Genomic DNA, 15,849 nt, shown 5'->3' with positions numbered 1-15,849 from the left:
GGTCCTCTTTCGGGAAAGAAGAAGAGATCTAAAGATAAACGACCACTTCTTACAACCCTCTGGTCATTGTTGATCACTTATTCATGCAATTATTGCGTCATACAGGTATACAGGTGACACACAGGTATCCAGGTGACACACAGATGGCAATAGGTTTGCGTCATACAGGTATACAGGTGACACACAGGTATACAGGTGACACACAGGTGACAATAGGTGACAACGTTCTTACACCCTCTGGTCATTATTGATCACTTCTTCGGGAACGAAGAAGAAGAGATCTTGAGATAAGCGATGAGTTCTTACAACCCTCTGGTCATTGTTGATCACTTCTTGTACGCCCCCCCAAGGTCACCCAAGGTCAAAGGAGACCATCGATACGTTTCCATCGGAGACCCTGATGGACAGGTTACCAAAGTGGTCCAGTACCCCGCCTATCTATTACTTATGATAGTATATATATGATATATGATAATAAATAAAATGACAAGAGGTCCTTAACTTACATTATTTTAGCTTTTCTAGCTTTTAGAGCTGCAAATTTTTCTACAATGTCACTAATTTCAATGCTTGAAATTTTCATCATGTTCTATAGAAACAGTTGCTAAATTCGATAATCGTTCTTGAGACATTCTAGACCTTAAGTAATTCTTTATCAATTTTAATTTTGAAAAGCTGCGTTCTGCGGAAGCTACAGATACTGGTAATGTTATAAAAACTCTTGCTATGGTAACGTTTGGAAAAGTATCTGTCAATGCGTTAGTATTAATGAATTGCAGTATATCTATTAGTGAAATATACTTATTTTCTAAAAGACCTTTCAATGATTTCAACTCCTCAAACAGTAAAATACCATCTATATCAGCATCAGTGGGGTTTTTACTGTCGGTGAGTTTTAATTGTAAATTCTTACAGTAATTTAATAATAAATTATCTTCCAACTTTCAGTTCCAACTTTCTTCTTCAAAACTTCAGTTTTGAAGAAGAAGATAAATCATCGCAGATAAATGAGAAAATAGGCGAATCATCAAATCATTATGGGAGTCATGAAGAACTAATAAATGATGAAGATATGAATAATTCCACGGATGATAGACCCCAATCAACAAATGAGACGTATGAGCAAAACTAAAACCTATAATAAAAAAAACTCGTGAAAGTGAATAGTGAGATATTATCTGAGAAAATCCAGTTGAAAATACAATTAGAGGATAAGCTAAGGGTGTGTATTAGACAAGAAACACAAGCGAAAATCCAATTAGAACAAAACAGTTGTAACAGACGTAAAATTCAGAAAGAATTAGGAGCATTAAACTTTAAAATCGATTCTCGAAACAGAGTAACATATTATATTGTTCATAATTTTAAAATATAATGGTTTTTCTTAGAGAGTGACAGGATGTTAACTAACTATTAAATCCTATGTAATCAATAAACAGTTTTGCAGTTTATTTGTTTTTTTATTTCACTACAATTTTGTAGATCCGTTCGAGATATTGGTCACTCATGCAAAAAAAGTATTGACATCTGCCGTACATATTTGCATTTGCCGTTATGTTTCCAATTGTAATAAATATACGGATGTTGGTAAAAAATAATTACTGTGCTACTTTCGTAACTGCTGGTTATGGAAATAAATAACTTTATATCGCATTTAAAAATTAAAGGTGCTTTCCGCGTAAAAAATAATTTGCGTACATCTACTGCACTGACCTACATGTTCTCTTTAAAACCCGCTGTGTTGTGCATTATGTAAATTACCATGTGTAGCCATATTTGGAGTACACATACGGAGACGTGGGCAAAATAATTGACTTTAAGAATAAGTGCTGTATTTAAATCATAATAATTGACCTACATTCTTAGATGAGCTGAGTTGTAAGCATAGTTTAGATTATCATCTCCATATTTGGATACGTATATTTATGGACTGGACTTAAGAAGTGCGATATGTAAAATAAGCAGTTTATTTTTGAAACACCCATTAATTATCCTGCAGGTGGGTTTCTCTACAAAATATATACATGTTAATTAAAGCAAAAAAACGCATGTCGAACACGAAAATCAAAAAGGCGTTATCAAAAAGGTTTTGTAGTGGGAATTATTTCTTATTGGAGAAAGAGAAGAGAAAAAGTATGTATGGCGTATGATTGGTCGTGGCTGGTCTATACTTTCCCACATTTTGAATTTGTGGGGTTTGTTGGTGGAAGAATATAATACAGTGTAAATAACACTATCCCTTATATCTAGTTATTATACAGTTTCAAATGAACATAATGTCGTCAGTCATGAGTACTTTGATCGCCAGAAAAAATATCAGAATAAGTGATGAGGTAATTAGTGAAAGTTCTAGTTCGGTGGTGTTTCTCGACGACCCTTCGAGTATAAAACCTTTTGGGTACACTACTGACTTTAAGTACGAAAACATCTCGGAAAATGATGCCGATGATGATGAGATATTACGTGTCCAAGAAGATGAGGAGAAGGAAAAACAAGGAGGCGGTGAAGTAGAACATATTGATGAACCACAAAATAATGGATTCGAGTCTGGTGGTAATGGAGATGAGGGAGAACACGGATACCTATCAGAAAGTAATGGAGGTGAAGCAGAATATAGATCAGAAAATTATGACGATGGGGTAGAACATAACGTAGATGGCGCATCTATAAGTGAGGATATGGACACTAATGAATCCAGCTTACAGATGAAACCCTTAGTTAAGCAGATTGAGGCGATAAATAATAAGGAGTTGGGAATCAAAATGAGAAAAAGAATATCGCTGGAAAAAAGGTAAAAAAAAATTAATATTAAAGTAATAGCTTCTAAAAAACATTTAGAAAAGTAGAAATGCAGAAACAAAAAATGGATAAATATTTACAAAAAATAGAAAATCACTGATGATGACGGTGGGGTGGGGGCTTCATTTGTCGGATTCATTGTAATTTGGTGTTGAATTGTGGTATGCGAACTTCGCTCCTACAATATTATATTGGGATAGTGCACATTGGAAAAAGCTTACAAGAGTGAAATTTGTTTTAAGCGATTTACTAAAACAAACCTTCTGTATTACATTTGAGAGTGCACACTGGAGAAAAACCTTACAAGTGTGAAATTTGTTTTAAGCGATTTATTCAATCAATTTACTTAAACACGCATCTGATGTGCCCACTGGACAAAACCCTTATAAGTGTGAAATTTGTTTTAAGCTATTTATTCAAGCAATTGACTTAAAATGCATCTGGTGGTGTACATTGGAGAAAAACCTTACAAGTGTGAAATTTGTTTTAAGCGATTTATTCATGCAGTATATTTACAAATACGTCTGATGGTGCCCATTGGAGACAAACTTTACAAGCGTGAAAGGGTACCCCCCGTTAATATAGACAAAATGTCCTCACTCGCAGAATTCAATTTTATTATTTTTTTTACGTTCTGTGCCATTAAAAAATGATATAACGCGGATTTTTAGCTCGCCACCCCATTACCCCTCCCCCCACAGCAAAAAACGTAGATTTTTAGATTTAATTTCTTTAGTTGGGTTGCAATTAATTTAAAAATTTCAAAAAATTCACACGTGTAGCTGATGCTTTTACAAAACATGTCCATTTTTTATGGACCCGTAGGTCGATTGTACATAACCTCAAAATTTTTTTTAACTTTTTTAAAACCTATAACTTTTTTTTGGAGGGGCTGCAGTTCCAATTTTTTTGCATTTTGTGTATTTTATCAAAAGCTATCTCTCTGATTTTTTTCAGATTTTTCCGTCAGGTGCGCCATCTTGAAAAATCCGTAAAACTGTTTTTTTAGGGGGCTTTTAGGGATTTTCTCCATTTTATAGACTGCAACATAGATCAACTCAAGGTTTTGTTAATAGATTATGTATAATTTGAAATAACGTGAGTATTTTAGGATTATCAAAAATTGGGCAAAACACCTTTAAACCCCCCGAAAAGCATGTTTTTTAAGTTATGTAAGGATTTTTGCGTGCTTAATGATATTTTTTGAGATCGATAGAGCCTGAATATTTTTTCTTTTTGCTACGTTATATGTGATTTAAAAATAAGACTAATCGCATTTTTAGCCCACCACCCCCTCCTTCTGCCCCCCCAAAAACTTCAATTTTTCTATTTTTTTTTTGGTTAGTTGAGTGGCAATTAATTTAAAAATTTTATAAGGCTTCTACAAAACATATCTATTTTTTATAGACCCGTAGGTCGAGTGTACAATACATGTAACCTCAAAATTTTTATTTTTTTAAAACGTATTTTTGACTTCCAATCGATATTTTATTAAAACTTCCAATGAATTGTACATCTCTCTCGCGGGCGGCCGCTTCAATACGTGCTTAGCGCTTATTTTTAATTATTAAAAATAATAGTAATAAAATAATGACAAAAATTTCTTCAGGATCTTGCAGGGGGGGCTTTAAAATTTGAGTTGGGCACTTTATGACTTTCATAGTCATAATTTTTAATCGAGCTATTAAGCCTTGAAAATGGCCAATTTCGCGTTTTTCAAATTTTAAATTGCATGTAACTCGACAAGTCAATTTTATAGAAAAATCACAGGAGACCTTTTTTGCTTAGGTTGATCCAGAGAATCTAAAACAAATTTGTCCGTAGTGAAAAAATTGATTTTTTAATTTTTTTTGATTGATTCTTTTTTGAAATTGATTTTTGATTTACAGTTCTTAAGTTTTCATCGCTGTCTTCGTCTATTACAGGTATAACATCTGTATTGTCAAAGAGTTTTGTGAGATATTCTGCTGGCTTGATAATTTTTGTAAAATATCTCCCATGCGATAAATATTATATTATGGCAGCTACATACAGTATCAGAGTACAGAGTTTGCGCAACTCGCATCTACAACAGTATCTATCGTTTAATGATTTCCAAACCATCTACGATCAACCTAAGCAAAAAAGGTCTCTTGTGATTTTTCTATACAATTGACTGTTAGACTGTTATTCAATTGAGTTATATGCAATTTAAAATTTGAAAAACGCGAAAATGGCCATTTTCAAGGCTTAATAAATTACTCGATTAAAAATTATGACTATGAAAGTCATAAAGTGCCCAACTCAAATTTTAAAGCCCCCCCTGCAAGATCCTGAAGAAATTTTTGTCATTATTTTATTACTATTACTTTTAATAATTAAAAATAAGCGCTAAGCACGTATTGAAGAGGCCGTCAGCTAGAGATATGTACAATTCATTGGACGCTTTAAAAAATATCGATTGGAAGTCAAAAATACGTTTAAAAAAAATAAAAAAGGAATTTTGAGGTTATATCTATTATATATAAAATAGATATGTTTTGTAGAAGTGTAATAAATTTTTTAAATTAATTGCCACTTAACTAAACAAAAAGAATTGAAAAATTGACGTTTTTGTGGGTCAGGGGGAGGGGGTGGTGGGCTAAAAATGCGATTAGTCTTATTTTTTAATCACATAACGTAAAAAAATGAAAAAAAAATATTCAGGCTCTATCGATCTCAAAAAATATTCAGCCCGCAAAAACCCTTACATAACTTAGTTTTTGGGGGTTTAAAGGTTTAAATCCAATTTTTGAGAATCGTATAAAATACTCAGTTATTTCAAATTATACATAATCTATTAACAAAACCTTGAGTTGATCTATGTTGCAGTCGATAAAATGGAGAAAACCCCTAAAAAACAGTTTTACGGATTTTTCAAGATGGCGCACCTGACGGAAAAATCTGAAAAAATTCAGATAGCTTTTGATAAAATACACAAAATTGGACCTGCAGCCCCCTCCAAAAAAATGTTATAGGTTTTAAGTCTGTTATAGGTTCTGGGAGTGAGGGCATTTTGCCTATCTTAACAGGGGGTGCCCTTTCTTCTAAACTATTTATTCAAGCGATTTACTTAAACATGCATCTGATGGTACCCATTGGAGAAAAACCTTACAAGTGTGTAATTTGTTTTGAGCTGTTTGTACATTGGAGAAAACCCTTACAAGTGTGAAGTTTGTTTTAAGCGATTTATTCAAGCAACTGACTTACAAATGCATCTGATGGTGTAGAGTGGAGAAAAACCTTACAAGTGTGAAATTTGTTTTAAGCGATTTCTTCAATCAATTTACTTAAACATGCATCTGATGGTGCCCATTGGAGAAAAACTTTAAAAGTGTGAAATTTGTTTTAAGCTGTTTTTACATTGGAGAAAAACGTTACAAGTGTGAAATTGGTTTTAAGCGATTTATTCAAGCAATTTACTTAATAATGCATCTGACTGTGCACATTGGAGAAAAACCTTACAAGTGTGAAATTTGTTTTAAGCGATTTATTCAATCAATTTACTTAAACATGTATCTGATCGTGCCCATTGGAGAAAAACTTATAAAAGTGTGAAATTTGTTTTAAGCTGTTTTTACATTGGACAAAAACGTTACAAGTGTGAAATTGGTTTTAAGCGATTTTTTCAAGCAATTTACTTAATAATGCATCTGACTGTGCACTTTGGAGAAAAACATTACAAGTGTTAAATTTGTTTTAAGCGATTTATTCAAACAATATATTTAACAATACATCTGATGGTGCTGTGATATAACTTGTATGTGTAAGTCACCCTGGGAGCTAAGGGTGGTAGTCTTCAGGTTCTTTTCAATGTTAAGTAGTTAAGGAAGAATAAAACATCTTCACTCGACGAACACCAAGTTTATTCTGTCATTTTATTATATTATTTTCAACAATCAAACTATGTTATTGTTATCATCCATGGGTTGCTTATTTAGCACCCATGCCTCAATATTTAGAACACCTAATATTTAAATAATCAATTAAGGTAAATGTTAGTCGATATTACACAATCTTGACCCAGTTCAATATTGGATATTAGTTTACATCTATTAATTTATCTTGTAATACTTATGAAAATCTTTATCTCTCTTATTCCAGGACAGTGCCCATTGGAGAAAAACCCTAAAAGGGTGAAATTTGTTTTAAGCTGTTTGCACATTGGAGCAAAACTTTACAAGTGTGAAATTTGTGTTACGCGATTTATTCAAGCAATTTACTTAAAAATGCATCCGATGGTGCCCATTGGAGAAAAACTTAAAAGGTGTGAAATTTGTTTTAAGCGATTTATTCAAGCAATTTACTTAATAATACATCTGACTGCACATTGGAGAAAAACCTTACAAGTGCGAAATTTGTTTTAAGCGATTTATTCATGCAGTTTATTTAAAAATACGTCTGAGGGTGCCCATTGGAGAAAAACTTTACAAGTGTCAAATTTGTTTTAAGCGATTTATTCAAGCAATTTACTTAAAAATGCATTTGATTGTGCACATTGGAGAAAAACCTTAAAGTGTGAAATTTGTTTTAAACGATTTATTCATGCAGTTTATTAAAAAATACGTCTGATGGTGCCCATTGGAGAAAAACGTTACAAGTGTGAAATTTGTTTTAAACGATTTATTTATTCAGTCAATTTACTTACACATGCATCTGATGGTGCTAATTGGAGAAAAACCTTACAAGTGTGAAGCTTGTTTTAAACCTTTTGTACATTGGAGAAAAGCCTTACAAGTGTGAAATTTGTTTTAAGCGATTTATTTAATCAATTTACTTAAAAATGCATCAGATTGTGCACATTGGAGAAAACCCTTACAAGTGTGAAATTTGTCTTAAGCGATTTATTCAATCAATTTACTTAATAATGTATCTGTGCACATTGGAGAAAAACCTTACAAGTGTGAAATTTGTTTTAAGCTATTTCCACATTTGAGTAAAACATTACGAATTTGAAATTTTGTTTTAAGCGATTTATTCAAATAATTTATTTAAAAATACATCTGATGGTGCTCATCGGAGAAAAACCTTGCAAGTGTGAAATGTGTTTGAAGCTGTTTATACATTGGACAAAAACTTTACAAGTATGAAATTTTTTTTAAGCGTTTTATTCAAGCAAGTTACTTGAAAATGTATCTGATGGTGTATACTAGAACTCATTAAAAACGGGTTGTTGATTAACTGGAGGTGAGTGTTGGTTTGATAAAACACTACTTGTTCATACTTATTTATTGAACACTGAATATATTAGTAACGAGTTGGTGTGCTAAGGTATACGCATTTACTGATGTATCTGTCTTGCTCTCATTTTTGGATATTGATAATCATTTACAGGTGCCCATCGGAGAAAAACCTTACAAGTGTGAAATTTGTTTTCCCAGATATGCCCATTATGTCTACTTGTGATTTTAATTATTTTTTTTCTTATAATTGTTTAATTTAGGGTAAACTAAAATATATTAGACGAAAATAATATTTATTTTTTTGATAAATATACAAAATTTTGGGCGTCCTATATGTAGGACGATGGGCACTTAAGGGTACCTACATTAACTATACACTTTTTGTATGGTATACCAAAAAAACATTTGACGTGGAGTCCTTTGTCGCATTTTGAACATCTGGTGGTTGTTTTTTCATGGCAATGTGCACAGCGTGTTTGCTTATTTTGAGGAATTACCAAATGATCCATACGATCAAACCTAATGTCTAAACCTTCGGTAGATGACTTATGACCTTTCGAATGTGTTTCTTTTTTTTTATTCTGTAATAATAGCGTAGTGGCTACTCGTCTTCGGAACCTTAACTGATCAAGGTCCCCACCTCTTTGTCTATGCAACTGCCAAGCATTTTGCAGAGCTACATCAATACAGTGTGCCACTAGCGGGAAATACCATTTCTTACTCCTCAGTGAAATTCTATAAAGGCTCAAATTTTGGTCACATCTGTCTACTCCGCCCATGTTTGCATTGTACAAGTTTATCAGATGTGGCTGCGACACCTAAAATATTATAAAATGTCATGAAACTAAGCATGTTGTTGAAAATAAAAAAATAAATGCGTTTGTAATAATAATCTAAAAAACTATAACTTACCTGAATATTTGTCCGTTCTTTTCGTGAAAATCTTTTCACCCTATGCAGGGGGTTTACGCCTACTGCATTTGAGCACAGGGTGACAATGCTGTTGTCATGCCACTTCACGACAATAATGTTCTGGTTTTCTGTTTTTTTGAAATCGAAAACGCCTCGAGCTTCCTTTTTTATTTCTTTTGAGTTTGTCAGTGGCCCATTAGATATGCGATTTTCACGTATTGTTCCGGTAGCGTTAAAATTTTTCTCCGATAGCAATTCTAACAAAGATAACGTGGAAAAGAAATTATCAAAAAATAGGTGCATCCGTTTATTAGGCCACCTAGTTCTTAAAACGTCAGCATACTCCAAAACAACAGATGGCCCTACTCCATAATCAATATACTTTTCGCTAATATTTGTGGTAGCACCTTGGTAGGGTTCCATCCAATTTACGTAGCCTAATCTACTTGCTCCTACCCAAAGTTTGTAGCCATAGCGAATTGGCTTATTGTGAATAAATTGTTTGCAGCCATGGCGGCCGTAATATGGTACCATGGCTTCGTCAACACAGTGCATTTCCTCACATTTACCAAATTTCAAAAATGCAGCATTGAGGTGATCGAACAATGGCCTAACTTTAGCAAATTTGTCGGATGTATTTATAGTGACGTTGTCAGTTAGGTGAAAGTGAGATAAAATATATTCAAATTTATTTCTTGACAAAGCTTCAGAAACCAGTACATTGTGACTGTCTCTTTCGTTTTCCCAGAACATTCTCCGCCTCGGAACTGGCACATATCCACTGAGTAATAACACTCCAATGAATGCTTTTATCTCATGTTTTTCTATTTTCAGGCAATGATTTTGTTGCCCTGCATATCGATTTGATTCGACAACTACTAGTTCCAATATTTTGTCATCAAAAAATAAAGAAAACATATCTAAAGGGGTTTGCAGAGGCATTTCTTCTTCATCGTTACTAAATTCTTCACCATCATACACCAAATCTTCGGTTTCCCATTTATAAATCTTTTTTCTCTTTATTGTTTTTGTTCTCTTTGATGGCGTTTCATATTCTTCCACTGATGGGGCATTTTTGTCATCTTTTAGATTTGAGGAATTAGAGGAATTAGAGGAAATGTTTTGCCTTGTATTATATTTATGAAAATTTATTTCAGCAGGCGCTCTAAGCTGCTTAGCAGGTAGATTATTTATCGTAAGCGTGTCTTCGTCACCAGAATCTTCATCAGTTTGAGAATCCGTGGCATTTTCGGGCGGAGAAATAGTCAATGACTCAACGTGCTCTATCATATCTTCCTCCTCCTCCAGCATAGCCAGTGCATCATTTAAAGAAAAACCCCTGAAAGTGTAAATATACATGACATATGCTAAAATATTGATATATTTTGTATAAAAGCATGTAATTTACGCAAAAATAAAGTTATGTATGTAGTACTGTTATGTGCCCAACGTCCTACATGTAGGACGCTGTGGAAAAGAGGTTCAAAAATATATTATAACATATTTGTACATTACTGTTGATCCTATATTGCTAAATATACTTCTTTTTACGTTAAAATGCACATATTAAAATATTATTTATATAGTTTTAAAAATACAAATTTTGCTTACTTTGCGAACGAAACACCATACTCCGCCATTTTCAAATTTACACAATTTTTGATGTTAACTACACAAATATTATGGTGTAACTAAATAGTCGTTTTATATTTTATTACATCGGGTGGTTCCTAGAGATCGATTACCTGTTGTCAGCATTTAGTTACTGGTCAAGAATGAGACAGGATCGGACTTGCTTCAGGCGTTCTATATGTAGGACGTTGGGCATATCTGGGTTAAGCGATTTATTTAATCAATTTACTTAAACATCTGGTTTATACGTCGATAAAGGTTTTCCACGTTTATTCATAAAGATGCTAAAATTTTTTACTAAACATCGGATACGTACATGATCCGAATGTGATTCACAAACGCATACATTCATAATAATTTTATATCCAACTAAATGTAAAATAATAGTAACGAGTCTATTTATATATAAATTTTTATTAAAATTAGGTATAAAATATATATATATAATAAAAGATAACAATAAAATTTTTATCAAGATTGTTGCTCGCGACTATTTCTAATGAAAATGCCAGGACCAAAGTTTTCACCCCGTCGAACGACCGTCGTCGCTTTATTCCATTGTTGGTTACACAACGGACATATCGGCTCGATTGTCTTTATACATTTAAGACAAAAATGGTGACCGCACGGTTGAAGGTTACCCATTTTGTGTCCTAATTTACATACTGTGCAAATCACACATTGCCGAAAGAATAATTTATTATAAATGTAGGAAATGTTTGTTGCCGATATAATATGGTCCGCATGTAATGGTGTAGTCGTATCCAATATATCAGGAATAAGGGACGGTCGTTCGTCGGTATTGCTGTCTTCGCTACTAGATTCAAAATTGTAACCATTTTCTATGTCTGTGTCTACGTCTGTACTATCATGTCCATTATCGTTACCACCATCACCGTTATTACTACCACCACCACTACCATTTACAGTAGTTGTTATTGGTACATCATTCGAATCGTCATTTTGTTGTTGTCTATCCACATCATTATTATTATAATGATTATAGCTGGAAATGTTAGGACGGACACGTGCAATCCGTCGTTTTAATTGTATTCTAAGTTGCGTCGGATCATTTTCAGCCGACGTCGATGCTGCACCAAACAATGATTGTATATTACTACGCTGGCTATTGTTGTGGCGTCTACTAGAATTTGAGACGGTACGACGACGACGACGATGACTACTAGTATTATTTTCCGTTTCATCATTATCGTCGTCCGTATCAAATTCGTTGTCATAATTATTATGTGCTATAACTGATCGACGTATTTGCCGAAAGTTATCAGTAGACGCATTGTTACCGTCTTCAGTAACATCCAAATTATCATCAGACCTCGTAAATATATTGAAGGTCTCTTCGTCTGATTCTTCGTTGCCTTGTGCTGGGATGTCGTTTCGACATTATACAAGTTAGAATTATAACGCAATAGTGATCTCAATATTTTAAAGTCTTTGGACAAAATTAATTGCATATTTTTCAATTTTTGCCGTAATCGATCACTTTCAAGAGCAAAATGTGCAGATACAATTTCATTTTTTACAAAACAACTTTTCACCCTATGAAACTCATCGATTCGTTGTTGAATATGCGAGATTAATTTTGTATTCCAAGTCATGAACATTGGATCACCTATTATAATATCAAAATTGTATACTGTTGAAAAAACATCTTCCCAGTTTTTGCTCAAAGGCAACGAATTTTTAAAAAATGTTTTATCTGCAATTTGAATCGTATCGGTCTTACATGTATCGATGGTACAAAATGGATTCTTGATAATATTTGATGGTGTAGACGATTCTTGTCTTTCTCCTCGTCGTCGTCAATGATAATAGTGGCGGTGCTGGTGGTGGTGGCGGTAGTGGTGGCGGTGACATCTCTGATGCCTTCGTATTTGAAATAAGTCATCTCTTTTACTATATTGGCGAGAGTATTTTCGATATTTTCAAGTACTGGCGTAGTTTGTCGCTCTGGTAATTCATCGATTGTCGAAATTGGAGATGTGGCGAACAGCGATGGTATCGTTAAACGATATAAATGTTGAAAACCCAACCGCAATCTTTGTTGTGATGAATAATTTTGCATATCGGTTAAAAATGTCACAACTCTTTGATCGATAGGTGCCAACCGTCTCGATGTTGTGGTGTCGTTTTGTACGGGCCATAAACGTCTTCGAATACTATTTGGCAACAGTACTCTTCTTTGGTATTCTGAAACGGGGTCATCGAGGGTCGTACTTGGTTTTGTTGTTGTTGTTGTTGCTGGCGTCTATCTTGTGACATTCTGAGATTTTCTTCTTCTGCTTCTTCTTCTTCGGATTCTAACTCTTCTTTGTCTATTGCGTCGTTGTGTTGTAAAGTTGGTATAGCTGAAGTATTATTTGTATTATTTAAAGTGTCTTGTACGAGATCGTCTCGTAAACTATAAAATTTACAAATATTCGAGCCCGTTATATAGAGATGCAGGGATGGTGGGGACACGATACGGGTAGTAGATAGGGATGCAAGCGCATGTATTTGTACATGTACTGGTATGTGTACGTCACCCTGGGAGCTAAGGGTGGTAGTCTTCAGGTTCTTTTCAATGTTAAGTAGTTAAGGGAGAATAAAACATCTTCACTCGACGAACACCAAGTTTATTCTGTCTTTTTATTATATTATTTTCAACAATCAAACTCTATTATTGTTATCATCCACGGGCTGCTTATTTAGCACCCATGGCTCAATATTTAGAACACCTAATATTTAAATAAACAATTAAGGTAAATGTTAGTCGATATTACACAATCTTGACCCAGTTCAATATTGGATATTAGTTTACATCTATTAATTTATCTTGTAATACTTATGAAAATCTTTATCTCTCTTATTCCAGGACAGTGCCAATTGGAGAAAAACCCTAAAAGGGTGAAATTTGTTTTAAGCTGTTTGTACATTGGAGCAAAACTTTACAAGTGTGAACTTTGTTTTAGGCGATTTATTCAAGCAATTTACTTAAAAATGCATCCGATGGTGCCCATTGGAGAAAAACTTAAAAAGTGTGAAATTTGTTTTAAGCTGTTTCTATATTGGAGAAAAACGTTACAAGTGTGAAATTGGTCTTAAGCGATTTATTCAAGCAATTTACTTAATAATGCATCTGACTGTGCACATTGGAGAAAAACCTTACAAGTGTGGAATTTGTTTTAAGTGATTTATTCAATCAATTAACTTAAACATGCATCTGATGGTGCCATTGTAGAAAAACCTTACAAGTGTGAAATTTGTTTTAAGCTGTTTGTAAATATATTGAAGGTCTCTTCGTCTGATTCTTCGTTGCCTTGTGCTGGGGATGTAGTTTCGACATTATACAAGTTAGAATTATAACGCAATAGTGATCTCAATATTTTAAAGTCTTTGGACAAAATTAATTGCATATTTTTCAATTTTTGCCGTAATCGATCACTTTCAAGAGCAAAATGTGCAGATACAATTTCATTTTTTACAAAACAACTTTTCACCCTATGAAACTCATCGATTCGTTGTTGAATATGCGACATTAATTTTGTATTCCAAGTCATAAACATTGGATCATCTATTATAATATCTAAATTGTATACTGTTGAAAAAACATCTTCCCAGTTTTTTCTCAAAGGCAACGAATTTTAAAAAAATGTTTTATCTGCACTTTGAATCGTATCGGTCTTACATGTATCGATGGTACAAAATGGATTCTTGATAATATTTGATGGTGTAGATGATTCTTGGCCTTCCTCCTCGTCGTCGTCAATGATAGTAGTGGCGGTGCTGGTGGTGGTGGCGGTAGTGGCGGCGGCAGCGGCGGTGGTGGTGGCGGTGACATCTCTGATGCCTTCGTATTTGAAATAAGTCATCTCTTTTACTATATTGGCGAGAGTATTTTCGATATTTTCAAGTACTGGCGTAGTTTGTCGCTCTTCTAATTCATCGATTGTCGAAATTGGAGATGTGGCGAACAGCGATGGTATCGTTAAACTATATAAATGTTGAAAACCCAACCGCAATCTTTGTTGTGATGAATAATTTTGCATATCGGTTAAAAATGTCACAACTCTTTTATCGATAGGTGCCAACCGTCTCGATGTTATGGTGTCGTTTTGTAAGGGCCATAAACGTCTTCGAATACTATTTGGCAACAGTACTCTTCTTTGGTATTCTGAAACGGATATCGAGGGTCGACTTGGTTTTGTTGTTGTTGTTGTTGCTGGCGTCTATCTTGGGACATTCTGAGATTTTCTTCTTCTGCTTATTCTTCTTCTTCTTCGGATTCTAACTCTTTTCTGTCTATTGCGTCGTTGTGTTGTAAAGTTGGTATAGTTGAAGTATTATTTGTATTATTTAAAGTGTCTTGTACGAGATCGTCTCGTAAACTATAAAATTCACAAATATTCGAGCCCGTTATATAGAGATGCAGGGATGGTGTTAGCGTCTAACGTATTTAATTCATTTTTTATGACTTTTAACATTTGTTGGTATTTCGATTTTAACGCTGGCATTTTCAAGTGTAACGAATTGAAGCTAATGATATTTTTATATTTTTTCATAAATGCTTGGACATGGTCTATAGTTATCGTCGATCCTCCCGATAATGTAGCATGTTCGCCGATATAAGCCGCAAATAATTTGCAGACCTTCGTAAATATATCGGCGATCGACTTTTGTAGTGACGAAAATGACTTTCTATATGAATTTTGGAACCCAGGTATGTTTTTGAAAATAGTCAACAATTCAGGCTTTGTAAATCTAATTATATCAGCGTCAAAGGGTTTGGTCTCGAGTATATATCTATCGTATCTATTTATTATAAATTTCTGAATCTCTTTTGCCTGCTCTACGATCGCCCTTGTCGTATGAGGACACAAATAATGATGAATGTTGCATTTCATCATTATGTAGAACCATAACGATCACAAGGCATTATATGAGGCGCTCCGTGGACAAACGGCGAATACGCCAAATGGGCATTTTGAGAAAAACGCGATTAAAGTTGAAAAAGTGTTTTTAATTCAATAAGGGCGAATATACACGTCATCAAAATTTTGTAATGCGGTTAGGTAAAAACTATTTTTTTTATAAAAAGTTTTGCTTGTTAAGCAAATAAGATCACCCCATCTAAACCAAAATTATAATTCAGGATATTGAAAAGTTTTATTCAAAGGATATGATATGAAAAACATTTTTTAATTAAAAATTGTTCTGTTTAAGATAAATCAAAAACTAAAAAAACACCAAACAATAAATTATTAATTCAAGCAAAAATCCATAACATCATCCTGACTTTCTCCAGTTA

At 33.7% G+C, this 15,849-nt stretch overlaps 2 protein-coding genes across 2 annotated transcripts; both read right to left on the bottom strand.

The window, feature by feature from the left end:
• Positions 1-8,329: 8,329 nt before the first annotated feature.
• LOC126891537 (piggyBac transposable element-derived protein 3-like) lies at positions 8,330-9,779 on the bottom strand. Its single transcript, XM_050660714.1, has 2 exons — positions 8,913-9,779; positions 8,330-8,818 (listed from the first exon to the last, which is right to left on the bottom strand). The coding sequence occupies exons 1-2, from the start codon at positions 9,663-9,665 to the stop codon at positions 8,330-8,332; spliced, it is 1,242 nt and encodes a 413-aa protein (XP_050516671.1). The 5' UTR covers positions 9,666-9,779.
• Positions 9,780-12,641: 2,862 nt separating this feature from the next.
• LOC126891536 (uncharacterized) lies at positions 12,642-14,784 on the bottom strand. Its single transcript, XM_050660713.1, has 2 exons — positions 14,702-14,784; positions 12,642-12,963 (listed from the first exon to the last, which is right to left on the bottom strand). Exons 1-2 carry the CDS (start codon positions 14,782-14,784, stop codon positions 12,642-12,644), a joined length of 405 nt encoding a protein of 134 aa, XP_050516670.1.
• Positions 14,785-15,849: the final 1,065 nt, after the last annotated feature.

Source organism: Diabrotica virgifera, chromosome 9 (assembly GCF_917563875.1).
Source record: "Diabrotica virgifera virgifera chromosome 9, PGI_DIABVI_V3a".
Lineage (NCBI taxonomy): Eukaryota > Metazoa > Arthropoda > Insecta > Coleoptera > Chrysomelidae > Diabrotica > Diabrotica virgifera.
This window is presented reverse-complemented; position numbering and strand designations above follow the sequence as displayed.